This window comes from Zonotrichia leucophrys, chromosome 1 (genome assembly GCF_028769735.1).
Source record: "Zonotrichia leucophrys gambelii isolate GWCS_2022_RI chromosome 1, RI_Zleu_2.0, whole genome shotgun sequence".
Taxonomy (NCBI): Eukaryota; Metazoa; Chordata; class Aves; order Passeriformes; family Passerellidae; genus Zonotrichia; species Zonotrichia leucophrys.
In genome coordinates, this window is record NC_088169.1 from 67,034,852 (window position 1) to 67,062,456 (window position 27,605).

At 35.5% G+C, this 27,605-nt stretch overlaps 1 protein-coding gene across 11 annotated transcripts in view; it reads right to left on the minus strand.

Moving 5' to 3' along the window:
- Nucleotides 1-27,605, minus strand: part of NBEA (neurobeachin) — a 456,358-nt gene that overhangs the window by 33,503 nt on the left and 395,250 nt on the right. For all 11 annotated transcript variants that reach the window (XM_064716099.1, XM_064716185.1, XM_064716109.1 and 8 more), the window contains 2 exons: nucleotides 21,199-21,351; nucleotides 10,788-10,955 (listed from right to left, as the gene is read on the minus strand). In XM_064716099.1, the coding sequence (XP_064572169.1) occupies nucleotides 10,788-10,955; nucleotides 21,199-21,351 (321 nt within the window). The remainder of the gene's footprint in view (nucleotides 1-10,787; nucleotides 10,956-21,198; nucleotides 21,352-27,605) is intronic.

A 27,605-nucleotide genomic window follows, 5' to 3' on the forward strand; every position in this document is an offset into this window, starting at 1 on the left:
TCTTAAACCCACACATCACTGATCCATGATCATTTATACTGACCAGAATGATGTTCTGAAAGCAGAACCTAGTTACTCTGTGGAAATGAAGATGGTGGTATTACACATTCATAGTCCTACAGTAATAAAGCTCCAGATCCTGTGCAGGAGTAAAGAAGCTAAAAAAGGGAGAAGGCACTTGTGAAAAATTCCTTGTTATTTTCCTCTCCATTGAGGCAGAAGAAAGAAACTTCTACTGTTCATAAAGATCTCCTGGGGAAAAATACATGAAGCAAACTGCAGTCTGGACAAAACAGCAAAACTGAGCATCTTTGTCCGTATTCCACAGCCTGGTCTGGAAAGAAGAAGCAGTCAGCCTAACATCCACTCACAGCTTTCAACAGGCCAATGCAGCAAGTGAAAAAAAACATGGTATTTTTGAGGAAATACTGGGACTGAATAATTCTGAAGGATCCCTGACTTTCAAGATGGATGTCCATTTCATGAGCCATGAATGGTCACAGAAGCAGAAAGAGCTTGGCTTGCTGCTTCCCGCACAGCTGCCAGAAAAAAGGGAAAAGCTAACCAGGATGAGAATAAAATACAAGCACCCTAGACTTGTTAAATCCTTGCGGAGTAATTGGGATTGAAGCCAAGGAAGTAGTATTGGGCTATTTCCCATGGTTTTCAGAGATGCTTATGTCATCCAAATAGTGCACTGCCTCTTACACACTGCAAAATTTTACTCTGTACAGAGAGAAGAGAAAATTGTTTTGTGACCTCTTGAGGTTTAATTCTATTTATTAGTTCTCCTTGTCTTTTATTTTGTTTAAGACACTGTATGTTTTTAATAGTAATTTTGAGGAGCACAAAGTCCTTTAAGCATAGGCATCCAATTCACAAAGAGGCAACAGTAATACCAGTAGGAGTTTTTACTGAAACTTTGAAACTTCATCCATTTTTTTCTAATTATTTTTTTTGTGACTAAGAGTTTTCACAGTGCATGCTTACAGATTATTTAAACCTTGCTTTTTATTTTAACAGCTAAATTGTGAGCCTCTAAAAATTAACAATTAAACATTTTAAAAATAAACAATAAATGCAGGTAAAGTTTCTGCAATGACAGCCTAGTTTGGGAGGGAATAATTCCACCTCTTCCATGATTTTTCTGTCCATCAACTGAATTTATCCTTTTTTAAGAAAAAGTCCCAAGTTTTTTCCTTACTCTTCCATTTCATTTACATTTCTCTCCTCTATACTCTCCTCCTTTTGTTCTAGGAAATACATATGTTTGTATTTTATTCTGTAAAAATACTCCACATTTTGTGTCACCTCCAGACAAATTTGGCAATATAAGAAATAAATAATGAACCGCAAGTATTTAGGACAATATTTAATTTTTGTGACTTGGAGTCAATTACATGCAACTGGTTTTGGTTGCAGGAGCTGTAGCAAACTATGCTGGCTGTATAGCATTCTATACATGGTAAATGCTCAGGACTGATCACAAATTTTAAACCTATTGACTTTGGTCTACTTAAATCACCAAAGCATCAACCACTCACACAGGGTCTTAAACAATGAAGGGCTCCAAAGACCTGGCTGTCTGGAAAAATTTTCATCCATAATGAATCAATTAAAAAACCAAATTCTACAGTAATTTTTCAGAAATTAAAAATTTTTAAATATATTCCTGAATTAAAACAGAAAAAATCACAGTAACATAGAATGGAAGTTAATGTAGTGAAGGGGGGCACAGAATAATGCAGTTACTTGCAACACAGTTGTTTTCCTGTTATGCTTGAAGCTATCACCATAACAAAACATAACAAAATAAAAGATACAGGTGAAAAAAGCCACAATTTTTCCATCTTCCCACATTGTACATTCTTCCTAAAAATTCATTTTCACAGTGCTTGCTCACTCTAGTTTAAGATGATCCGTTTAATGAGGCTTCTACAATATCTCTTATGAGATGTGTACACTCAGATTACAGCCTATAGACCTCCGGAAATTTCTGCAATGATGTCTAAACTTTCATACCCGAATTTGACCCTGTAAGTGGTAACTAATCTGGCACCAGACCTAAAAACATCCCTATATACATTGGCAGGAGCAATTCTCCATATTCCTGCCTTTCTGCCACACATCTCCTTTGACTCTTATTTTCTGTCAAGCTCTTGAAATCCTGTCCCTAAGTCAGTCTTCTACTCTCATCACTAGGATGCTCTTCCCTGAACTCTCTGAGATCTTTTTAGTAAACCCACATAGAAAATAACATACCAAGAGGAAGTTCAACCAACTTGAAAGAAAGGTGCTCTATTAGCAATTGTTCATACCCTGCAGCAATTTTGCCAGTAGCTGAAAAGAATTCAGATAATCATAAGCAAGTAGTCCTTTGATCTGCTAAGTCACTTGACATCTTTTATGTAGAAATAAATAAATGAAGGTATAAGTTTAAGTCTAGAGAATATAATTGTTGTGGAAAATAGATGTTATTAATACCTCAAATAATTAGTGACCTTTGCTGCCAGAAGAATGACTTACACATGTTTCAGTGTAGAACATACAGATCATATTTATTTCTACTTAGTTTTACAATTAAGAACTTCCTCCTCAGGAAAACACAACAGAAAATGAGGAAAAACAGGGAAGTAAAGAGCAGAATAGGCCTTCTGAAAGCTGGGCTGTAATAAAAGAGGAAAGGGTACTTAATCATCAAAGAATGCATTTTAGCTGTGATGTTTTTTCTTCTGGTTTATTATTGAAATAAAACATGATGACTGAAGACATTTTTAATGCTTGGAAAGCAGAACAGGCTCAGGAAACCACAGTATCTAGTATGTGTATTTTATTCTTGTTTTATAAACATGTAATTATAGAAAATGAAAAATGTGACTTCATGTTCTACTTCTGCTTTGACAAAAAGAAATTTCAAACCCCTTGAATAAAATCTTTTCTTGTTAATGAAATAAAACAAAGTAAGGAATGTGGCAATATAACATTAGTGGCTTCATTTTTCATCTGAACAGAAAGTAAATGCAGGCTTATTTCTTCGCTCTCAGCTCCGTCTTTCTATCACAAATCACCTGTCTTGTTCCCACCTTAAGAAGGTGCACTGAGATTTTGAAAGCCCATACTCTTTACTACAAATTGTGCTTATGATGAGGCTCCAGCCATCTGCCAGCCTTCAATTTATCCTCTGCTGGACATAAGATCTATTTCAGAGAACAGGCAAACCTTCAAAACTCTCATCTAAAAAAGGACTGATGGGGAATAGGTAAAAGGTACATACTGAAAGGTGTCGTGTATAGTATTCATCAGGTTTCAGTGTATATTAGAATTTTGGTTTTGGAACAAGGTTATACTGTTACATTTAAAATAAATGTTCTCAGTCATTTGTAAGTTTTAGTTTATAAAGAAATAATTTTGTTTGGATTATTTCCCAGAACACATTCCTCAAAACTTCACTTTGTTCTTGACATAAATTGAAAACAATAATATAGATATACTGTACACAGGCTTCAAAATGGCATTAAAGAGGCACATTATCAATATGTTTAAAACATTTAGAAAGCTCAGCTTTGCATCTTTCTAAGTGAATGACTAGATATTTAGACTGAGTAATATCTGTTCCAATAAACTACTCTGTGGGAAATGTTTTGAATAATGGTTAATTTATGCTGAGGTAATGACAGCATAATACAACTGAAATCTGTGCTAATAGGAAAAAAGAAGCCCCTTCCAGCTATTTCTGTTACAATTGGCTGCTGTTATTTTCACATCTCTCTCCCTTGCATAAAATATTACTTTAAGTGTATGTGAAAATGCTTGTTGCTAATTTTAAAAATCAATAATTGGTACCTGTGATCCATATGGAGAAAAACAACAAAAAACCCAGACAATAAAGAAGAAATTTTCATGCACAAGACCTATATTTTATATATTTCTGCAATAAAAGAGAGCAATTGTGGTTAATGTTCTTTCCATATCAGCAAAACATTAAGCTCAGTTTGGGTAAGACTCCAGGGTTTGAAATGCACATGGAATTTTAAATGTAGATGAGAATGGGCAAAACAATTTATTCCAAATAGTACTTCAGGTAGGCTGAAATATTAGAAGGTATTTTTCTGGAATATGGGTTATTTACAAACTCACTGCAGTATAGATGAATGAATGACCTGAAATATGTAATAAATAGGCTGATTCAAGTCTCATCAGCTTAATAAGTTACCATCAGCTCTTCCATTTGAATTCTCGGTGTAAAGCTGGTGCTTAGCTCTGCCTGGATAAAGAGCATTTTAATCACAAGTACAATAAAAAGTAAACAAGTTCCAAACCTTCTAATGGGCAATTTTGAACAAAAACCCCATCTCTATGCCACAAACAACTGACACTTGTTTTAATTTAAAAGACTGTGTCTTTTCTTGATTCTGAAAAGGTTCTGAATTCCCATAAACATGTAACAGCATGATCCAGGAATGGTTATGAATTCAGATCATCACAGGTTCTTTGAAATACTGGCTATCATCTGTAATACATTCATTAACAGGAGATCTCATGATCAATCATTGATCTAACTGTGGATAATTGTTTTACGCAATGGTAGAATAACGTTTTAAAATTGGAATCCTATGGATTCCAATATGATTTTTGACTTCTTGTCATAAATGGCTTGTTTTACTTAGGGTAGGTCCTCCCAAAAAGTAATTTCATAGTCAAATTGGATGCATAATTAAAATGTTTTGGTGATTCTGAAGAAAACACCTTCTGAAAGCCCTTTTCCCTGAACAACAAAGATATGGAAGTGCACACATTAATATCCAAGTAGAAGCCTACCCATTGGGCAATTACTATATAGTAACTGACCTCATGCAATTTATATTAATTCCTTATTGGATATTCTGATTTTATAGAATCTGTCTTTTCTTATATTCTGTGTCTTCTTCAAGAATCTTTACCTACAGAAATAAATACTGCACCCTCAAAAAGTCCCTGTGTTTTGCTTCTTGATCTACAGGGAGTCATCATAACAAAGGGACAGCAAATTAAAGCTCTCCCTTTTCCACTTAGAGAAGGATACAGAGCTCAGAAACTCACCAGAAAGACATACAAATTATTATATTACATCCACATATGTTCCCACTTAAAAAAATCCATTAATATTCTATTGATAATCCCTTAATGCAATAAAGCACACAGGCCAAATACAGTATAAAATAGTCAAGTTTTTTTTCCCCAAACCAGTATAAATTTGTAAAAAAAAATCCTTGTTCTGTGTGTCGAGAAAAAACATTATTTGGAATGAAGAAGAAGTAGATTTCTTGACAAAAATCAATAGAATGCAATACATATTTCTTAGAGAATAGAGCTCTTAGCACACAGGAAAATAATTTCTACTTTGATGATAGCTTTTACTTGAATTCCTTAACTTAACTTTGAAAAAAGCAGATTGATACAAATGCAGCTTCACACTAATTTCACCACTATCTATATTCACGCTTAAACAAGACTGCTCCTAGTAAGGAAGCAAAGACCATTTCTTATATGGAGGCAATTAAATACAAGTGAACATATAAATGGCCAGTGCTGTGGGTACAATTCAATCAAGCAGATCCATAGGGGTGGTTTTGATATTCTTGTCACATCAAAGAAACAGCTCCCAGAAGAAAAAGATCTTAACAAGTTAAAAATTAAATCAGAATAAATATGAATAACTCTGAGAGAAAGGAAGAACAAGCACTTGGTGGCAAGGGCTGGCGTTACCTTGGAAGTGTTATATAGTGCTATTAGAATAGTGTGTTAATTTTTTCCTCATAAATTTGCTAGGTTCAGTCACCAGGGAAGGGCTAGCACTGCAGCTCCCTTTGTTAAAGATATATCTATCTTGCTGAGTCTTGACAGCCCTATCATGTCAGCTCTCTGTAGTAGCAAAAAGTGTTTCAGCAAGAAGAGGGGGGAAAAGAGAAAGGAGGGAAAAAAAAGTGAAAACTGATGTGATCTACTCTGCTTCCTGTGGGCATATTTCACTATAGCAGATCCAGAGGGATGCTTTGTTATTCCTGTCAGATCAAAGAAAGAGATAACAGAAGAAAATATAAGAGGAAAAATATAACCCAGAAATGAGGGTAGCTGAAAGCACTGCAAGACTACCACATCATTATGACTTTTCAAATTATTTAAATATGCTAAATATCAAGTCATCACCAAAGAAATAAATATTGCATAGGCCATATGCTCTGCTAGCTGCCAGAAAAAACTATCCTACTAGGATTAGTTTATGGGCACAGCAACTGCCTGTCAAACACTAGCAATTTTAATCATTTTTCAATTTGCTGTGTGGGTTGCAAGTATGCTCAGGTATCTTGACAGGTGCTCGGGAAAAATATCTGAGCCCACCAGGTTCACACTGCCTTGCTTTGCTATGTCTTTGCAATAATTCCTGCTGGACTGGGGAGATGGAAGCATATGGCGAAGATGCAACAGTCACAGGAAAGTCATTGTACTGCACTGCTAAGTTGGATTTGCAGCTCAACACAATGATGATACAAAGTTGTCCTTTAGTCCAAAGCAAACCAAAAGCTGAAAAAAATTTTCCAAATAATCCTAATCACAAACAAGGTGAAAGTGTAAAAAAAGGAAATAAACAGAGATCTTGCTATGATTTTAAAAAAACCCAAAACAATTTAAAACCCCCAAATAGTACCTTTCTGCAAGTTAGATGTACTTTCAGTACTACATGTGATTCGCCTTTTATGCACTAAGCTGTCCACTTAATTATTTTGTGTTTCATCTACAAGGCATTAAATTAATGTAGTAATAAATAAAAATAATTTTGTCTCATCTATTGCATTTTCTGGCTGTGTTCTTTCCTTTCTACCACAACACTTTGTGTTATTCAAGCTCCTAACTTGAAGTCAGTAGATTTTTGAGTGCCCTCATTGCCAGGTGTTTGGGGAAGAAAGGAGCTCCTAAAATCTACAAATATTCTGGAAGAAACCAGAGGAGGAACTATATTTTACCAAAGAAGGGAGCCACAACATCAAAGAACTATAAATAAACCGTATTTCCTACATTGTTCTTTATATATTAGCATTCTCAGCATCAATTCCCTGAAGTCAGCCAAGTCTGTCTAGTGGAAAAGGATTTGGATTATGATGTAAACTAACAGCAAAGACAATTCCAAATAACATCTAATGTCCAATATAACTACTGTTTACATATTAAAAAGAGATACAGGCTTTGTACCAGGGATGTTCTGTCATGTTTCTCCACAGGAGAAGACTGTCATGGTAAAGTTCATTATCAATTACTGCCTTACAAGTACAAGATGAGTTAAGCTGTCATAATTTTCTCAGCCAGAAATCCTGTGCTGTCAAAGAATGTCAATTTTTAATCTGACAAAAGGAAGAAAATTATCTGTTATTCTGACCTCTAATTTCTTGACATTTTAATGCTGTAATTGCTGTGGTTAGTGCTGCAACCATTATTCCACCTGTCAAGTAAGAATGAATCAATATCCTTAAGCTGTTCAAGTTTAAGCTTCCACCTCACTGGTTTTACTTTAAAAAAGGTTGAAGTAAAAAAAAAAAAAAAAAAAAAAAAAAGAAGAAGGATTTTTGGCCTGGAAAATGTTTATTTTATTTTGTTACACGTTTTTTCCTCCTCATTACAATATGAAAGTAATTTTTCAATATGAGACTAAGAGAGTATTATCGCAGATAGAATCGAGGAATTTACCAATTTCTAATGATAAAAGATTGAAACCACAAAATTCAATTTTATACTTTTATTCCATGGTGCATGTAAATCAGGACTTTCCTGTTGCCCTTGTAACAACTTGAGGTAAATTATCATGAGCAATTATTTTTTGTGGTATCAGAAATTAGGAAGTTGTTTAAAAAAGTCAAATTGATTATGTTGAAATGAAACCTGTTTATTTTACCCATCCAGTGCAGACCTTAAGTTGCCAAAGAGGTATTTGGTATTACAGGGTATTCCAGGGTCAGATGTATGTGATTTCATAGACTGAAGTAACCTAAAACTTAACTATCCCAGGATTATGGTTTCTATCAGTAGGAATTTTCTATATGGAAACTGAAGAAAGAAAATCAGATGGAAAATCTGCTATTTAACAGATCTGCAAAGAACAATAACACAGGATGGTCCTTTTTCCAGTGCTAAACAGTAGAGATTTCTTGGAGAGCTCCCAAAGCATATGAGAAAAATGTAAGGAATGGCAGGGATCACTTGTTCCACTGCTGAATATTTTTGTGTAGATAGATGAATACAGAAGTAACTTTAATATTTTTCACAGAAAGCTAATAACATAGTTTTTAGTGGTTAAGTGAGGTGCTCAAGTAAAGGGTGAAAGGACCAAGGTACAGCATAAACAGGTCACAGGGCTGTGACCACCCTTTCCACCTTTTGAAATTACATCTTTCAATCAGCTCAGACTAAATGGGAGGGTATTTTTATTTGGAGACTTATTTCACTGGATAGATTCACCTGGGACTCAGTTCAATATGAAATTAGTTATGGCCACAGTTACTGCCATACTTGAGCCCACTGGCCTGATAATGGCTGCTGCCAATAAGGTTGTATTGATTGGCTTATTTTACAGCCATGTATTAAGAACATTCACCATCTTCTGTGACACAGGACCACAATATTTTAGTTTATCTACAAAATAAACATCAAGAGAATTTGGATACTAAGAGATGCGTTTTCCTGGATAACTGCAGGAAATTAATTAATTAATTGTAAATTGAAGTGTTTCTAAATTAAAATGCCAGATACCACCACTTGCCACTGTAAAGTATGATAAATAATTTTTATCACTATTTTAAAGGTGCTGGTGTTCTTATCCTTAATTCTTGTATTTACAAGGGGTCTTCAGAGGCTTTTAAAATATCTTTTTGCTTTTAATTTATTTTCTGGAATATTTACCAAAAGTCAGAATAAAGTCAAACAAACCCAACAAAAATAAGAAGGATTTCTTTTTTCTGGTAATGTTTCCTTCTCATTGCTATCAGTGAAATTTATTTACAAATCTAACTTATTGCAATGAAGATTAAGTTGTGCTTTTAGAAATTTACAGTGTAAATTGCCTAAGATGTTTACATGTTATTGATTTAAAGGTCATGGGTTAGATGTACAAGTGAGTGAACAAAACTGTCTCCATGAATTTTCTTAAATTTCTGATGACAAGATATGCAAGCAAGCAGAGCCCCAGGAGAGCTGAAGAGTCTCATCATGTCATAAGATGTTAGATAAGGTGCACAGACAGACAGACAGACCTCAATTCTACAAGCTGCCCTGTGGGAGTAGACCCTAAAAGTCAAGACATAGGAGTCTGCCCATGCAGATCAGGACCCTAAGCCATGCAAATTCCTTGTATTCATGGTGCTGAACACCTGCTCTATACTTTAAAAAACATTGCTTCTTATTTCTAGAAGAGCCTGACTCTTCTCATGCTCAAAGTTTTAAATCCAGAAAATTATTATACAGATGTCAACATTAAATATTTGAGGCAGGGGGAGTCAAAGCAATTGTGGCAGTCTTAAAACTAAGAAAATATTAGTTGTATAGAAAATCTAAGCTTTACAGTGCATGTAGTGAAAATCCAGTTCTAGGAAGTCTGGGGTCTAAATGGATTTTTAGTTCTGCTCCTAAAAATCACCAAATGTAACAGAATGCAGCAATGCACTAGTAAAAAAAAAAAACAAAAAAAACAACCAACCAACCAACCAACGAAAAAAAATCCCAAAACCCTAAATCAAACCAAAACACAAAACAAAACCAAACACAAAACAAAACAAAACAAAATACATGACAAAAAACAGTAGGTAGCTGAATGAATGCTTTCTGGAATCTACTTCTTTCTGAAATCTGTAGAGTTCTGTCTGCAAGATTGGAAACAAACAAACAAACAAAACCCCACTGCCTGGCAATGTACATTATTCCTGTTTTGCATACAGCAGATGGCAGCTATCTGGGGGAATGGAAGATTGTGTGTAGAGCTTCATCACAGCAGTACTCATCTAGCAGCTGTTGCTTCCTCACACTTTACACCAAATTTCAATTGTTTTAGCCAACAAATGAATGTTGCTGGAAAATCATCATGCAAATTAATAGGTACTAGAAAACCATTATTAAAATTATTAGTCCTAGTGAAAACAAATACAGTCACTGGAAGGAAACGTAGCAGGATATCTAGAACAATTTTCTTTTAAAATTTACTGATTAAAACACTCACTTGTATATATTTTAAAAGTATATATATATATATTTCATTCATATGTATATATAAACATAAGTACTTGAATGCACAACAAATAGAAAACATTTTCTATTTTGATAACAGTTTGATTATACTTTATATGATTAAAAATAATTTGAATATTTGCTGCAGTCACTTTAGAAAACACATTCTTTCTCAGATACGTTTTCAACCATCATCTGACTTAAAGGTTAGGCTTTTGTTCTCTATGGCTATGATGCAGGTTTTTTCCAGTTTTTCAGTTCTGCTAAGTGAACTTAATACAAGTAAATTATAAAACATAGCAGACACTATATTAAAGAGTAAACATTGCAATGCAATTTCCTACACCACAACTGAATATTAAATCTATTAGGTTCATTTGTTTCATTGATAGTTTATTCATAGTTGCTTCTGAAATCACCTGGGGCCTAAATTCTGAATCAAGTCAAACACATCCATTTTGTTCAGCAGTGAAAGATGGAAAAAGTTCCATTTCTTGTGAGATGACAGCAGATTTTAGCATGAAATGACAGTAAACACCTACCTCCCTGAGGACAGGATCAGTGATACTGTCCAGGTTCACAGAGCCTTCATATGTTAGATAGTGGAAAACGTTGAGTGCACGCACGGCTTCTGGTCCTCGTTGCTTGTAGCCAAATATAAGGTCAATCCACTGATGAAGTTGACATGATACAAACTCACTTTCCAGGGCCTGCAAGTGAAATTCAGGATTAGGAAGTAACTGAGAAAACATAACAGGCATCACTACATTTTCTCTTCAGACTTATTTGATAGATTTGAAATCTTTCAAACATTAAAAAAAAATTAACTTATTCTATTGAGAGAAACATCAAAAAGATAGTATCTTTTTCCTTTACCTTTATATCATGCTAATTTTCGTCTCAGCTACTGAGTTTCTCCCAGCTGCAAGTATTTTAGTAATTTCTGGGCTTTTCAATTAGGCTAGTTAATTTGTCAAGAAAAAAATGAAATGGGAAAATAAATTCAAAAAAGCAGTCTTCCAACTAATTTTCAAACTAGTTATAATTAGTCTTAAATCTAAAATGGAAATTCCTCCATTGTTTCTATCACACTGCCACTACTCAGCACAAACACTTCCCAGCTAGGACAGAGCTTCATGTCTTTCTGAGGAAATTTCAGATTTTACAAGCTGATAAACTTTGGGAAAATATTATTCATTTTTTTCATTTACATTAAAAGGAAGCTGCTTCAGAACTAATCATCAGGTGCTGTAGTACCATGCCATGCCCAGTTTACTGGCAGCAGCCCCCTCCTCACCACCCCACAAGCAGGACTAGCCTCAGACAAGGCAAGCCATGCCTGGGTCATCATGTAACCATTCCTCAGAGATTTTCCCTGTAATGCTCCTCATGGAAGAAGAACTCTCTGTGCTTTCGTGGAAAACTGGACACTTTTCTGCCAAAACCAGTGACTATTATCTCTGATGAAAATGGATGGGAAGGCTCAGGCTTAAGAGCTGACATGTAGCTCACTTTTTAAGGGCTTAAGTTCAGCATACCATAGTCACCAAGAAATCTTGCAGGCAACCATACAAAATTTTGTTGTTTCCTTTTCAAAATCAGAAGCCATCATATGCATAATGCAACATTATTAAAATAGCATTAACATTGCTGAATACTAAATAATATTAAACTAATACTATTTAGTTTCAAATCATGCCTCCCAACAAATATTTTTAAAACGCCATGTCCTTAATTATATTGTACTGTGCATGTTCAAAATGATACAATCAGCAACTACATCATTGCATATAATCTTTTCCATAGGACTTTTACATCATTTAGAGTGCAAGATGCTAGCATGCAAGGATAAAATTAAGTATGCCACAGCAACAATCATAAAAGCATTTCCTTACTTTTAAATGCTCATTTTTTAATGTTCCTTTTGTATGTAATAAAGCTTTTTAAGAATTTAGAATTTAAAGCCGATTATCTTTCTAGCATCCACCTCAAATCCATTTGCAGCAATCAGCCTAAAAGTTTTCTTGAGCATCTGAATTCTGCATATTTATAATTTCTTTTGATCCCTATATATTTCTTATTATTTTATTTTTTTATTAACATGTCATTAACAAAAAAATTAGGTATTTCTTTGGTCAAAATTAGCTTTTTTTTTCCTAGAATATGAAGAGCATTTCAGGAAAACAGCAGAACTTTTGATTACTCAAAGATCAGACAATATGTTTGAAAAAAATTGATGCTTGGTTTAAATGAGTGTATTTCACACTTTTCTCATCTAATATCCTCTCATTGGTGTTAGAATCACAAAAACGTGGAACCATTGGACAGTTTGAGTTAGAAGGGACCTTAAAAGGTCATTTAGTTCAACCCCACTGCAATGAACAGAGACATCTTCAACTACTTCAGATTGCTTAGAGCCTTGTCCTGTCTGACCTTGAATGCTCCTAGAGATGAGACATTCACCATATCTCTGGGCAACTTGTCCCAGTGTTCCATCACCCTATAAACTATAAAAAATTTCTTCTTTATATCTTGTCTGATCTATTTTCCTTTCATTTCATGCCATTACCCACTGCCATATCTCAACAAGTTCTGCTAAAAGTTTGTCCCCATATTTCTCATAGGACTGTTTAAGTACTAGAAGATCACAATAAGGTCTCCCCAGAGTCTTCTCAAGGCTGGACAATCCCAGCTGTCCCAGCCTGTCTTCATAGGAGAGATAATTCAGAACCTGGTCCTCTTTGTTACGTTCCTGTGGACTCACTCTAACAGGTCCATGTCCTTCCTGAGGACCCCAGAGCTGGAAGCAGGACAGCAGGTGGGGTCTCTCCAGAGCAGAGCAGAGCAGAGGGGCAGAAACATCTCCCTGGACCTGCTCCTTATGCTGCTTTTAATGCAGACCAGGATGAGGTTGGCCTTCCAACCTGCAAAGAGACTTTATTGGCTCATGTCCAGTCTCTCATCCACCACCACCCTATGTCATTTTGGCAGGGCTGCTCTCCATCTGTTGGCCCCCAGACTGTGTGGGTACTGGGGGTTGCTCTGACCCAGATGCACCACCTTGTACTTAGTCTTGTTGAACCTCATGAAATTCCCATGGGCTGCTCCCTTTACTTGTTCTGGTCCCTTTGGATGATATCCCACCCCTCAGGTGTGTCAACCACACCACTCAGCTTGGTACCATCTGCAAATCTGCTGAGGGTGTACTTGATCCTACTGTCTATGTCACTGTTGAAGATATTAAATGGTACTGGTCCCAGGGCAGACCACCACTTGTCACTGATGTCACCAAGCCGATGCAACTGCCCAATCAATTCCTTATCTACTGAACAGTCCGCCCATCAAATCCATCTCTCACCTGTTTAGAGAGAAGGATGTTGCAAGGGACCATGCTAAAAGCAAATCCAGACAGATGACACCTGTAACCCTTCCCTTGTCCACTGACACCATCACTACATCATAGAAGGCCACTTGGCTGGTCAGGAAGGACTTTTCCTTGGGGAAGTTGCGTTGGCTGTCCCGAATCAGCTTCCTGCCCTCCACGTGTCTTAGCACAGCTTCTAGGAGGATCTATTCTGTGACTTTCCCAGGCAAGTGGTCAGTATTTCCCAGGATTGTCCTTTCTACCCTTTTTAAAAATGGGAGCAGTGTTGTCCTTTTTCCAGTCACCAGGGACTTCTGACTGCCATGACATTTCATGGAGAGTGGCTTGACAACTTAGGTCATTCCCTAAGGACTCTGGGATACAATTCATCAGGTGCCATAGATGCACGCTCAGGTTCCTCAGGGGGCCACCAACTTGATCTTCTCTTAAAGTGGGAGGGACTTTGCTCCCCAAGTCCCCATTTTGCAGTCTAGTCACCCAAGAGGTGTGGGAAGAGAGGTTGCCACTGAAGATTCAAGTAAAAAGTTCCCTGAGTACCTTGTTCATTGACTGGTTTGTCAGTCTTGCCCATGAGGGGTACTGCACTTTTTTTGACCTTTCAAGTTAAAAGACTTAAGACAGTTGAACACATACATTATATTTCCCTAAGGCAGTTTCCACTTGCATGACCAGCACTTACTCAGCACCTTTTCATTCTAGAGAAGGTCTTACTCACCCTGGCAGGTATATTTCACATGGATTAATAGTTATTTAATAATTTAATTATCTACTTCTTAACAACTGCCTATCATGTCTTTGTCTCCAGTTATTTAAACAGCTTTATTGTACTATGTTTATATAGTATAATGGTCCTTAATTCCTCAGGGAAGAACCTTAGTTTCTTGAAGAAACCTTGAGGAAATTTATAGCAAGGGAATATAATTATTTTGAGCTTTATATTTCAGAAGAGTGGAAGCTGCGTGGTTTGGTGCAGAATTTAGGGAAAGGACCAGAGTAGAAGGTGGAGAGAGAAGCCAGAGCTGTGAAGAAGAAGGGCTCTTCATGGGCCCTAGCACTGCACAGCCTCCAGCTGCAGGGTGAAATGAGTGCTGTGTGATGTTCATTGCCTCCCAGGTGCCATCCTGTGGGGTATGGCACCTGGCATGAAAAACAGGAAAGGTGTCCTCAAGGAAGGGCCACCAAAATGCTACAAAGTCCCACACCGCCCTCAGTGGGTCAAGCCTTTATAATCTGGATTTATTTTAGTCCAGGGAAAGCTGCTTGTATCAGGTCTGACCTGGTTTCTTCCAAGTACTTCTGCAACGCTACTCATACTCTCCCTAATTTGCTGTAATGCACAGGCTACTCCCCCTCCATGTAAGTGCTTCCTGAAAATTTATGAGCTGTTCACTGTCAACGGTACATTGTTTGGTTCCTCAAGAATATGCAATGCTCAGTAGGGAATGGGGTGAGGGAATTTTCCCTATAAAACACAATTTGTAGGTACAGTAGGAAAAACATACAAAAAAAGACAACAATAATATCCTTAAAATAGGCTGGTGATGGCCATAAAAATCAGCACTTTGAATTTAAATTATTTTGAGGGCCTTAATTATATGGACATTTTTTAATATGAGCTATAGTAACATTTTTAAAAAAATTATTACTTATATAGTTATGTAATATCTATATAATTTGTAACATGGCTTTTAAAGATTCTTAAACAGAAACGAGCCAATATCCACCTTATTATCTATCATAACTAACATGTACACAAAACAGAGTTTTATTCGAGCACTCCTAAAATGATCTTGTTTGAACAATTAGTAGGGCTTCATTTTCAAATAACAACATTCCAGTCAAGTTTTTTTTTCATGAGTTTTGCTTTAAGGACAGTGTTTAACATGTTATTGTTTCCAGTGGAGTGACATTTATTGTTAATAGGTAAATTGCAAGTATTATTATACATATAGTGTATACATATTTTGTGGTTTTTTCGTGTTTACAGGCAAGTGTATGCACATATGTTACAAAATCTGACCTGCAGCTGTTGTAAAATAGAAAGAGGTATTAGTAAGTTGATTTTAAAACTAAATAAACTTATTATAAACCAAATTACTTCTTACTATAGTTCTTCTCTGACCTTTATGAATACTGCACACTTTCCCCTATGATCATTCTAATTTAATATTAAAGGTATTTTTCACAGGCATGTCAGTAGGAGGCAGTTGTTTTTATTGTAATACAGACTATATGCTGTATAAAACATCATAAGTTCTGGATTTATAAAATATCTATCCAGGTATTTTTTGTCACCAGAGAAGTGGGAAATCCTGATACTGCCACTTGTCTGGACCATAGCTGCACCTTCTCTTTCTGCAGTTCCTGCCTTGCCCTCCATGTCTCTATATGCTGTCTCTCTCTCCAAAAAGCTTTCCATCTTGCTATTAAATTATATGTAATATATTTATGTATATTTTCTTATAATTCCTCTGAGATAGTTTGATTTTACAGATCTGCTCAAAAACAGATCATCAGCCATTTCAGCCTGTGAGCTGGGTTTCTCTCCTCTCCCCTCATATCCATGGTCCTCTGCAGTGTCTGCAGATTCTCTCCACCAAATATTTCCTGTCCTCAGTTACTATTCCTTGCACTCATCAAAGTGAAATCCTTGACTATCCTCATCAAGTATTTCAGGCAATACTGCTATCTGAGATTAGTTATGTTCTTTTAAGCAAAATAATATTTTAATAGAAGTGACAAAGTACACTATACAGATTTGGGCTATTCAGGGATGTCTGCAGAGAAACTGATCCTTTATGTCAGCATCTTCATGATATAAGTAAGATTTTTCAGCAGTATAGCAGGTTTTAAAAAAAAATCTCTGCTAAAAGTAATTTAAAAATCTGAAGTAATTGAAACTCCTTTTGCCTCAATAAGTTTTACTTGCATAATCTTGGCAATACACAAAATAAAATCCAAGTGACTTTTGAGGAAGTACTATCAAGTCTTATCTACTGCTTATCCGGTAGAAGAGAAATATCAATTGCTGCCGAATCACAATTCGAGGAAGAGGAAAAGATCTTCCAGATTTTCACGGCACAGAGATTTCATACTAGATATTTCTAATGATTATTCAAGAAGCTTTTTAATTATGAAATACTATGCATGCTTCTGAATAGCCAGGGAATGGTACAAAAATGCAATTGGCAGCAGAAGAGTGCAAATAAATCATTTCAGAGACAGAAAGAAAATTCAATCTCAGTAACAGTTATGTAATAGGAACAAAATATGTATAACAAAAACAAGACATGGTTTAGTCTTTCAAAAATATAATTTATCATGAATACATTTTTCTCGGCACTGCAATTTGTAATTTAATATGTGCATAAGCCATAATTAAAATATCATTATAATTAACTTTGAATTACACAATCCTGCATCTTTTGTTTCAAAACTAAAGAATGCTTATTATAAAAGCTGTGCTTCAGTGTTTCACAGTGGTGTTCCCTGCCTTGATTTAACATGCTTGACTTACTGACTGAGTCTGTTCTATTTCTGGCTCTCGGACTGCTCTGAGTCTGTGGGGACTGAGAGGCTGAGTAGGACTACAGATGCACATCTGTGGAAGGTTTTATGCGTGGATTTTTTTCTCCCTGGTAAACTGGGAGATTATGATTGATGAGCCCAGCATTAGGGTAATGTTATCAGGGACACTTTCTGCCTCTGTCCTTTGTACCGTTGCTGAGGTCAGACCATAACCATGTTAGCATTGAACATAGTGCTTTATTAAAGTTTCATGAGTAACTCCACAGTAATCAGTCTAGCTTTGTATGGATAAATAAAACTGCTACAACAATCCCTGATGTATAAATCGAATGTTGAAGATACTGTGATAGGGCTTGAAAGTAACTTGGCTGCCTTTTCCAGGCTTTTTAATAAGTCTAATTTTCACAAGTTTAAAGGAATCTCTTTTGATGGAAAACCATTTCCACTTCTACTTCCATGTTTAGTTTGAAGTGTAAAACAACCCCCTGAACAATCAAAAGATACAATAAAAATCCTAGCCTGCTATTTATTCATTTGCGTAGAATTTTAGTAAAGCTTGTTAACCAATTGGTTAAATTGTGCTGATTTATGACACTGTGCCTCTGTGATGTTTCCTAGGCTATTCTGTGTTTTCTTTGGTAAGTATCAGGATGAAATGATGGCATTCTTGCTGTTATTTAAAGAAAATGCTTACATTCATAAATGTGCTAGAAGTATATAAGGATTTTACTTACTCCCACATAAAATTACACATAACAAAAGAAAAAAAATAAAAAGAACAAAAGAAAACAGCATCAGCTAGGGAAAAAAAAGATCCCACTGTATGTTATGCACTACCAGATAGGATTCTTCCCACTGAAATGAAATTACTAATGCTGATTTTAATAGATAAGGGATCAGGAAAACCCTTACTTGAAACATTCCTTAGTTTTCTGTAAACATATTCTCTGCTTGCTTTGCTAAGTTGCTGTAGAAATCCCAGGCTTGCACAAGCTTGCTGTGTTTTACACATCAGCATCACACCCAGGCTATTTTTTCCACAAGAAAAAATGTAACAGGCAAAACCTGGCCTGGGGATGACCTAACTGAATAATACATCTGCTGGCTGGTTCAAATAATGGAATCATACATTAGGTAGGGAATGTCAAACTTTCCAATCCCTTTTGTATTTGTTCCTTTGACCAGTTTCATTCCAGTGACCAAAAAAAAGGGGCACTGGCAGTTTGTTGTGTGTGTTAATAAAATCCTACATGAGGAAATTTTTCTAAAAATTATAACACATTCAAATTATTACATTTTGAAACTGTAATTCCATTACTTCTTACTATACATACTATCTGCATTTTCATGAAAAGGATTATCCTTCTTTAGCTACTTGCTCTTCATAATAAGCTTTGTAAAATATTATGCATATATCATGCTCTTTAAACTCCCAAAGTTATTCGCTTTGCTTTTATCCTCTGAACTCCATCCAAATGTGAATGCTTCTGTTTTCTAGTCACCCAGAAGTGAATCCAATATTCCAGGTGCAGTCTCAAAAGGACCATAGATAGGTACAACTGTTTACATCCTCTGTGATGTAATGATTCTCCATAGATGGCATCAAAATACACTTATTTCTGGTGGATATAGAATTACAGAATTTTATCTAATCTAATTGCTGTTCATTGTCACCCCTACCTTGCTACTGCTCTATTTTTGGTACTGTTTTTGTTTCCAGACTTCTGCTTCTTATTATCTTCTATTCTTTCCTCCCAAGGTGATTTTCAGTCTATGTTCTGCATCTAATTCAAATAAATCTATTCCTCTTTCTCCTGTTTTGTAGGCAGTTTCTAACTTCATTATCATTTTCAAGGTTCCTGACTGCTCATCTGAAGACAGCATGTATCTGTGTAGAGATGAAATTTAGCTCCTGATCATGCTCTTGCTAAAAGTAGATGATGGGGTGAATAAAGGCCATGCAGAAACTGCCTCTTGGCAAAACTGTACAAGAATGGAATAATGTTCACATCTGTGAGGAAAGGGACGGAAAACAGTAGAGGAAGGGTCTAATACAAATGGGTGATAATTAGTGATTTTAGTAACTGCAAAGTACTCAATTATTTGAAGCCTGTAATTATGGTATTACTCTAGTCTTAACATCAGTTTGTCTGTCTCCTGGCAGTCTGAGCATGCTTACACACATGTGGAATCAGTCATTATCTCACTATCAAGTCCTACAGCCCTAAGGAGGCCTAAATGCTATACTCTAAATTTGTGTAAGCAGCTGTTTTCCTCAACAGCGCAAAAAGTTTATGTGGAGAGCTGCTATGCTGCTTTCCAAAAAGCAGGAATTGCACAAGGGAAATTGAATAAACTAAAGCTTAAGCTTTTTACCAGGTGATCTCCTATCACATAGTATCGTTTATCCTCCTAGTAATAATGCCTACATTGTGGAAAGAAAATATTAATGAAGTACAATTTAATATAAAAGGAAGATTCTTAGAAAATTTAAGAATAGGAGTCCTTACTATGCATCTCTCATTATATCCCCCAATAGGTGGCAGCTTGCTTCTCTGTTTTCACCAAGGAATCACAATTTGGTTCTTTCAGAACTAAAAACTAAACCTCTAGGCCAATTTCAAGGTGCTTACACCTGGGCTCAGTTGGGTTTTAGCCACAACTACAACTCAAAAAGGGCTCTATGCAGCAACACAGGCACTCCAGAGACACCAGCCTGTGACTGCACATCCCACACTTGAGAATTGTAATGGACTCCAGTGATCCTTTCAGCACACCTCCCTCTTTTTTAGTAAAATTGCACTTGAATTTATTTTCAGCAGCTGAGACAATTACTTGTTTTTAAAAATAATTTTCCAATATATCTGGTATAAGAAATGTTGTTCAGCTTCTTCCTGTCAATGACAGACTAATCTATCAATGACAAAATACATTTCTCCTGGTTTGTGTAGTACATTTCATATGTCTCAAGTGATGAGGTTGCCATCACTTCCTTAGGAGACTGTTGTACATATGTCAAACCACTTATTCTTCTAAATGGAGGATGCTTCTAAATCATCTACATCTAGGAATAGATTTTGTTTTATAATATTCTTCCATTCTTCTGAATTTCATAGAGCTATTTTTTTCTATCAACTCCCAAAGAATGATTTTCTTTAAATAGACAGTTCTTAATACTATGTTACCAAACTGATAAAAAAAAAAATCCAAACAATTCAACACATTGCTAGATTTGCAATGCTACCACAAAAACACTATTGGGAATAATGCATAAACTGAACAGTTCTGCAGCCCTATGGAAACCCACAGCTTACTGAAAGCACAGTCCTGACTCTTTAAGAAAAACAAGCAATATGCATTTTAAGGAAGAACTATTTCCAGAACAATTCAATAAATTGAAGTATTGCTGGCCAAAGAATCTGAATATACCCTGCTGTTCCTAAAAACTACTAAAAGCATACACATACATTAACTTTATCAATAATAAAATGTCTATCAAAATTAAAGAAAAATTATACACCAGAAATATTCTACTGCATAAATCCTGGAGGGCACATGATGATTTACATCAGAGTAGTTATTTTGCAGAATTTCTTCAAAGACTGCAGTTGTTTGCTTATGTTCACATTTCTACACCTTCCAGTTCATCTTGATGAACAGGTAGTGCATATCTTTAGGTGAATAACAACTACAAGATGGCTTGCAAGACATCAGCATTTATAATATTCTTTTATTTTTTGATGTAGAAGATGGTGAGGAGGAGCAGACATAAATTTTTCAGGCTATCTTGTATTGCCAGGCTCATGCACATGTGATGCTTTTTCATGAGAGAGTAGATAACTGAATTTAACTTTCCATAATTTGAGCACATGGGAGGAAAATCTACTATAAAATAAAGGGTTCTGTCAAGCAAGACAGAATGCAAATTTTCTGCTTTTTTATTTTATTTCTCTAAATCTAGTTCTAAAGAGATGAAAAACAGAACTAGGTTAGCTGACTAAAATACAGAACCCCTTAGACTAAATTAAAGTAGAGCTTACCATCCTGTTGATACGGACAAAGTCTTCAGGTTTCTTGGCCCAGGGAGGGAGATCAACGTCATTCACTACAATATCATCTTCTCTGACTCCTAGATTGTAGCCATTGCTGTTGACAAACATCTCGGGTAGGTAGTAAAATTCTGGAATTAACTCCTAGCAGGGAGAAAACACACAATGAGACTTCACATTTAACAGAGATGCTAAATTGTACTCTGAGAATCAGGCTCTCTTGTACTACATATTTAAGCATTCCTAGGTTTTTTATGTTTCTGTGCACCTTTTTAAAGAAATTTTATATCCTGCTTTCTTTGACTTACAGTCAAATGTATTCTGCATAATGAAATATACAAACTTTGTTTCTCCCATATCTGTTTTTACGAAAAGCACAACTTTAGATAAGGCAGTGCATATGAGTAAAGGAGACTTCTTCACAATAATAGCTACAAGAAAATTTATGATAAGCCTTCAATATGAAAATATATTGGATTTTTAAATTACTATTTAACAAAAATATTTTCAAAAGGGGAAAATTTGCAGATAAAACAGTGTCTTAATCTTACTTTCTTTAATTCTTTAATTGCATAAGAAAAAGTGGTAATTTGATTACCATTATAATGAAAAATAATACATGGCGAAGATCTTTTTCTACTGTAAGAAAAATTCAAGAACAGACACAGGGAAAAATATCAGTACAACAAATGTTCTTCAGACAGATATTAAAAAGTGAAAAATCAATAACTGCAGCAGATAATAAACTTGGAGGTAACTTGGAGTGTGAAGTTTTCCCAATTTCCAGAATAGCTAAACAGTAATCCATTTTGACATAATGAATATTGCTGTTTGCTCCTGTTATTTTAGCATTAAGTATTGAATTACAGTAAAAACAAAAAAGCTTTAAACCTCACTATCTTTTCTCTAATATCCAAATATGGATTAAATTCACCAAATTACATTGTTAAAAGCATTATGGCATTCAGCTGGGTAACATGATAAAAACTGATGACACAGCACCTGAAATCTGAGTCTCTTTGTGGTCCTTTCAAAGGCTGCAGATATGAGAAGCAAAAAAACCCCACTGCAGACACAAACTTATCTAATTAAATCTGATCTGCAACTCCACAGAGAATACAGCAGTTAAAGCAACCTTTCAAATTTATAAAGTAATTTTTTTAAAAGTGTATTTGTTACAATTTTAAGTATGTTTAGGAAGACAATTTAATTACTTCTTTACATCATAATATACTAATATAGGTTAGACTAAAATGCAAATCCAAACAGTATCTAACTTCTATAAAATATTCACCAAGTAGACATGCCTGAACCTGAATAACTCATCATGAAACAAGCTACAATTCCAAACAGAAAAGAAAGAATTAAATTATTAGATGTAGTACATAATAAAACAGAAGCCAGAGCAAAGCCAAAATGAGAGAAATCCTGAATATCCTATAATGTTAAAAGAAAAAATATTAATTTAATGCCTATCTTAAGTTTTATTATAGACACCTCTAATTTATTCAGAGTATTTCTTAAAAGCACTCCTCCCCCCTTCCCCCAAAACATGATTCAATAAATCTCAGGTTCCAAGAAAGCCCTTTGGCTCTCTAATGGAGCCCAAAATAGAATGAATGGTCCTCAGAGCTGGAGAAAACTATACAGAAATCTTTCAGGACTCCAACAAATCACTAACCCAGGACTCACAACCCAAAATATACTACCACACAAATCACTGACAAACTAAGAGCATTGCCTTAAAAAAAGGGAAAAATTCATAAGGACCTCAGAAATATCAAAAAGTCAAGATTAATCTTAAAGCCAATATTCAAATGAAGCAGAATTTATTAAGGAAAAAGTTTGTTTCTACCTTGTATAAAAGCCTTGAAGCACATAGCACTGGTTGCAAATACTATCAATTTTTATTCAATGTGGGGGCATACTAACCTTCAATGTGACAGCAACCAAGTCCTTCAATTCCATTAAAGAAAAGTTATTTTTGAAATTTCCTTTTTCAGTTTTAAATGTCATAACATGTAACTGTGGACTTTTACATCTACACATACCTGAAAGATTTGTGCTACCCAGAGACACATCTAGTGTTTAACTGAATTCTACTAACCTTTTGGCTGAAGGGGTATCTTGAAACAAAGGGATTTAAGTCATTGAGTATTTTTAAAGGTATTTCTATTTAGTAAGTTTATCTTTGCTGCTCTTTGCTTTCAGGGTAATTTAATGTTCCCTTGTCTGGAATAGCAGAAAACATAAATAGAAATAGAATAAACAAAAGTATGTGATTAACTTTCTTTATAAGATTTATTGTGTTGTGTATGTTTAGTTTGAGCTGTCTTATTCCTCTGCTCTGGAAGTTAACCAGTGTCAGACTTCTGAATCCTCTTCAAATAACCCTCTCCCTAGAATCCTAATCATTTCAGTTACACATCTCTTGGTAGGTTGTTTTGTTGGGGTTTTTTTTTCAGTCAAAATAAAAAAAAACCTAAACATAGTATTTAAAAAGGATTAACTAACCCACTGTGTAATAGTCTCAGCATTCTCTTCAATGTTATTTTTAGTGCAGCCTACAATTACAGTGCTTATTTGAGTGCTATTTAGCATGAATTGAATTTTTTTCTTGAAATGTGAGCCATGTTGCATGTGACCTTTCCCAGATACTTACATATTTCCCATACTTTGAATTAACCATTCAGTTTTCTTTCATACCATTTGATGTTCCTCTTGTAATTTTGCCATCTCCACTACTTACCAGACTAAGAAAGCACAGTGCTTAAAAATAGCTCAGATAAATATATCCCCTTCTCATTTCTAGAGAATGAATTAGTATATACTAAAACACAGGCCCAGTATGAAAGCCTGGGGCACCCTGTATGTATGAACTTCAGATTCATGTATTTAGCTGCTTAGATGAATAGAAAATACAATTAAGCTAGACATGATTGATAAAAAATTGGTTTTATGTGTACATTGTTTATTCTGCTGTGAGAAATTGAAAAAGCTGTCTCTTCTATCTCATGCCAAAGGCAGGCAGTGGCTGGGCATAGAAGGGCAAAAATCCTCTTCCTCAGGGCCCCTGAGCATGTTTCACTAAGAGAAGCATAAACTGGGAGAGGCAGAGAGAGGAAGGATTAGCAAGGACTGTGAGGCAGAAAGGATGGAGCCCAGGAGCTTTCTGGGAAAAGAAACAGACAGGAGTGAACCTCAGAGGAGACAACAAGATGACAACTGGGGCCCAGAGAGAATTGTGTTAACTAAGAAGCCACTGAAAGTTGCAAGAATGTACAAAAGAATGCAGGAAAGTATAACACTAGCAAGGACTATTTTCAAAGCCTATTAATATTTTCTCATGTAGAGTTTGTTTTTAATTTGTTTCACAAGTGGGCATGTGCCACTTCATATTTTAATAAAGATTATGATTTGAGAGAAGTGCTCTTTTGGTGCTTTTTCTGTTATGGACAGGAAACAGCTACCTCAAAAAAAAAAAAAAAAATAGCAGTTTCAGGGTGCTATTCAGAGAGGTGACTGTGTCCATTCTTCCATTCCAGATGAGGTTCAGCTATCCAGCAAGATATCTGCCTACCCTGTTGTCCCAGAATTTGAGTGAGAGCAATTCCACAATTCTTCCATCAACTGGTCTCAGTGTTCTTCATCTGGGGAGTTTTACCTAATAACTGCCCTGAATGCTTCATTATGCAATGTAAGTAAATTTTCCCTCATCCTAGCTATCATCCATCCCAGATACTGAGAATAAATTACTGTTTTCTCTTTGCATTGTTTATTACATGTTTGAAAAGCATTATTTACCAGATTTACAGCCTTCAAGCTCCTAAAAGTCTAAGTTAAGGATAATGATGTATTGCTCCATTGTTTTTGTTACAGAAATGCAAAATATTCCTCTAACTTTCCTAAATCAGCTAGCAGATTTATTGCTAAACAGTTCATAACTTAATTTACTTCTTTATATACTTTGGACATATCATATTTTGTCACATGTTCATCACACAGAAGCCAAAATAAATGTTTTTGTCAACCTTTGTAGTCTTTACATTGGGGAGGGAGATCGCATACTTTTCTGACAGCATCTGCTATTTTTCATTCACTTCAGAGCAGAGTAATTTGTCATACAACACAGCTTTTTACAAATCACCAGTTTCATACTTCAGAAGTGTCATTGTTAAATTCACCCTGAAGATAGGGACAAGGAGACTTAAAAATTAGCAGGGGAAAAATGTATCTCAGAGATAGTATTTACGTCAAGGGATAGGACACAGAGGACCTTCTGTCTCCAAATCTGCTTTCTGCTTGACAGACAAAATAGTTGATCAGAGGTTTCTCAAAAATCCTATTGCACCTTCAGTGGCACTAGTGATAAAAGGTAAACATAAAGCCAGATCTGTGCAAAGAAATGCTAGTTTGAAGCTACTGTGACTTTGAGAAATTTAGGTCTCAAGCTACAAATGTTCATGAAAGATAAATCTCAAAATATTTTTTCCTACAATACATACATTGTGTCAGCCAGTGCAAATCAAGACATGAAGGAAAATATCAAAACCAACAAACCCATAAAACAGCTTCCCTACAAGTTACATCATTTAGCAGGCATAAAATGAGGGAATGTAAAGAAAAAACGCACAGAAAACCAAACTTTTAAAAGTCTGGAAATTTAAAAACATTCACAGACCAAAATGTGAATATTTTAAATGCATATGTTATTGCATGCAACTCAGCTGACCTATAATTTGCATTAACTGAAACTAATCAGTAAATGTGATTGGCTTCATTGCTCTTGCCAAAAGACATTGAAGGGTCTAAATAAATCTTTTTGAATACATTACCTGTCATGGGTAATTTCTTACCACAAGAAATATCTAGAGTTCAAAGAGTTAATAAAAATAGGGATTTTGTGATCTAAATCTATTTGCAGTAATTTCTGTCTAGTTGTCCTTGACATTTCATCAGCTGGTAACCTCCTCTGCTCCCCTTTCATTCACACTTCTAATAAGACAGGTTAACTTTCCATCATTTAATAGTCAGCTGCCTCTCAAGCTTGGCTCTTCTCACATGAAGAACGATGCAGTAAAGCTATTGAAGGGTGTATAAAAAAAAAAGAAAATGAATATTATAACAGACATTTTTTGTCTGTAAATGTGATTTCTTGTTTATTTTAATAGCTATACTAAAACCCCAAGGTATAGTTAACAGTATTATATGCCTTGTGTCTTCATACAAGAAAACATCCCCCAAATGCATTTTCTAATTTACAAGCCTGTGACAAATCTAAACTGCTGAGAAATAAAACTTTAAAAATATGTCTTCAGGTGATAGAGGACTGCTATTAACACTATTATAATTGTACACCACTTGCATCAAATCTGACATTTCTGTTTAATATGTTTTGCTAAGGGTATGCCATTTATGGCCTCCCAATGAAATCAAATTCAACCCAGACGTTTTCACTTTTCTAGTATAATTCACTTCAAGGTTTTAAAGCTTCCATTTCTTTTTCTTTCCATCTTTTCCTCCCAAAAGGTTGATCCCCTGGCATCCATTAATTCCACAAGAGTCTAGTACTGGGTCAATGAGTCAGTCATGAGTTCCTCCATTTCACACTAAGGCACTTTACTGACATTTTGTCAGAGCTACCTTTCTAACTTCTAAACAGACTATTCAAAAAACAATATAACAAGTTTGAGAGGTATTAGGAAAGATTAGCGCCTGAACAGGAGGTTCTGGGGAAGTCAATGTTACCAAAAACTGGAGGGGGGAGGGGAAGGGGGGTTAGAAAGGAAAAAATGTGCAAGCTGACTGGCCAAGTTATGGTCATTTCCGGGTGACTTGCTTCCTCAAAGGTCACCCCGTGAACGCTCATTCTTCCTCCAGCTTGTACTGATTATCTTGAGAGAAGGTCGATGTTGATAAAGGGAGACACAATAAAATAAACTGTGTTATCCAGGCTCTCCCTTGTGTGTTACCACTCTAACACAGCACATACTGTATTAATTCTGTTTCATCCACTGTAGGTGAATGAGTTTCTTGAAAATGAACCAAAACAAACCTGAGAGTAAGGAACAGCATGGTCTAAGTAAATCTTTAATCCTTTATTGAGCAATAATCTATCATACACTTCATTTTTCAAAGGTGGTCTACCTTTTGCCACAATCCGAGATGCCAGAATTACAGCTTGTTTTCAGGCTGATTAAGCTACTGCCACAGCCCTATTTTCATTAGCTCAGTGTGAAATAATTCAGTCCCAGAAGAGATTACACATATTTAAAGGGGAAAGGGAAGGAGGGAAAAGAAAGGGAGAAACAGAGAGGGAATGCCAGGGAGGAAACAAGCATGGGAGAAAAGGAGCTGGACAGACAGAAATGTAGATTCCTAAAGAGAGACAAATTCTT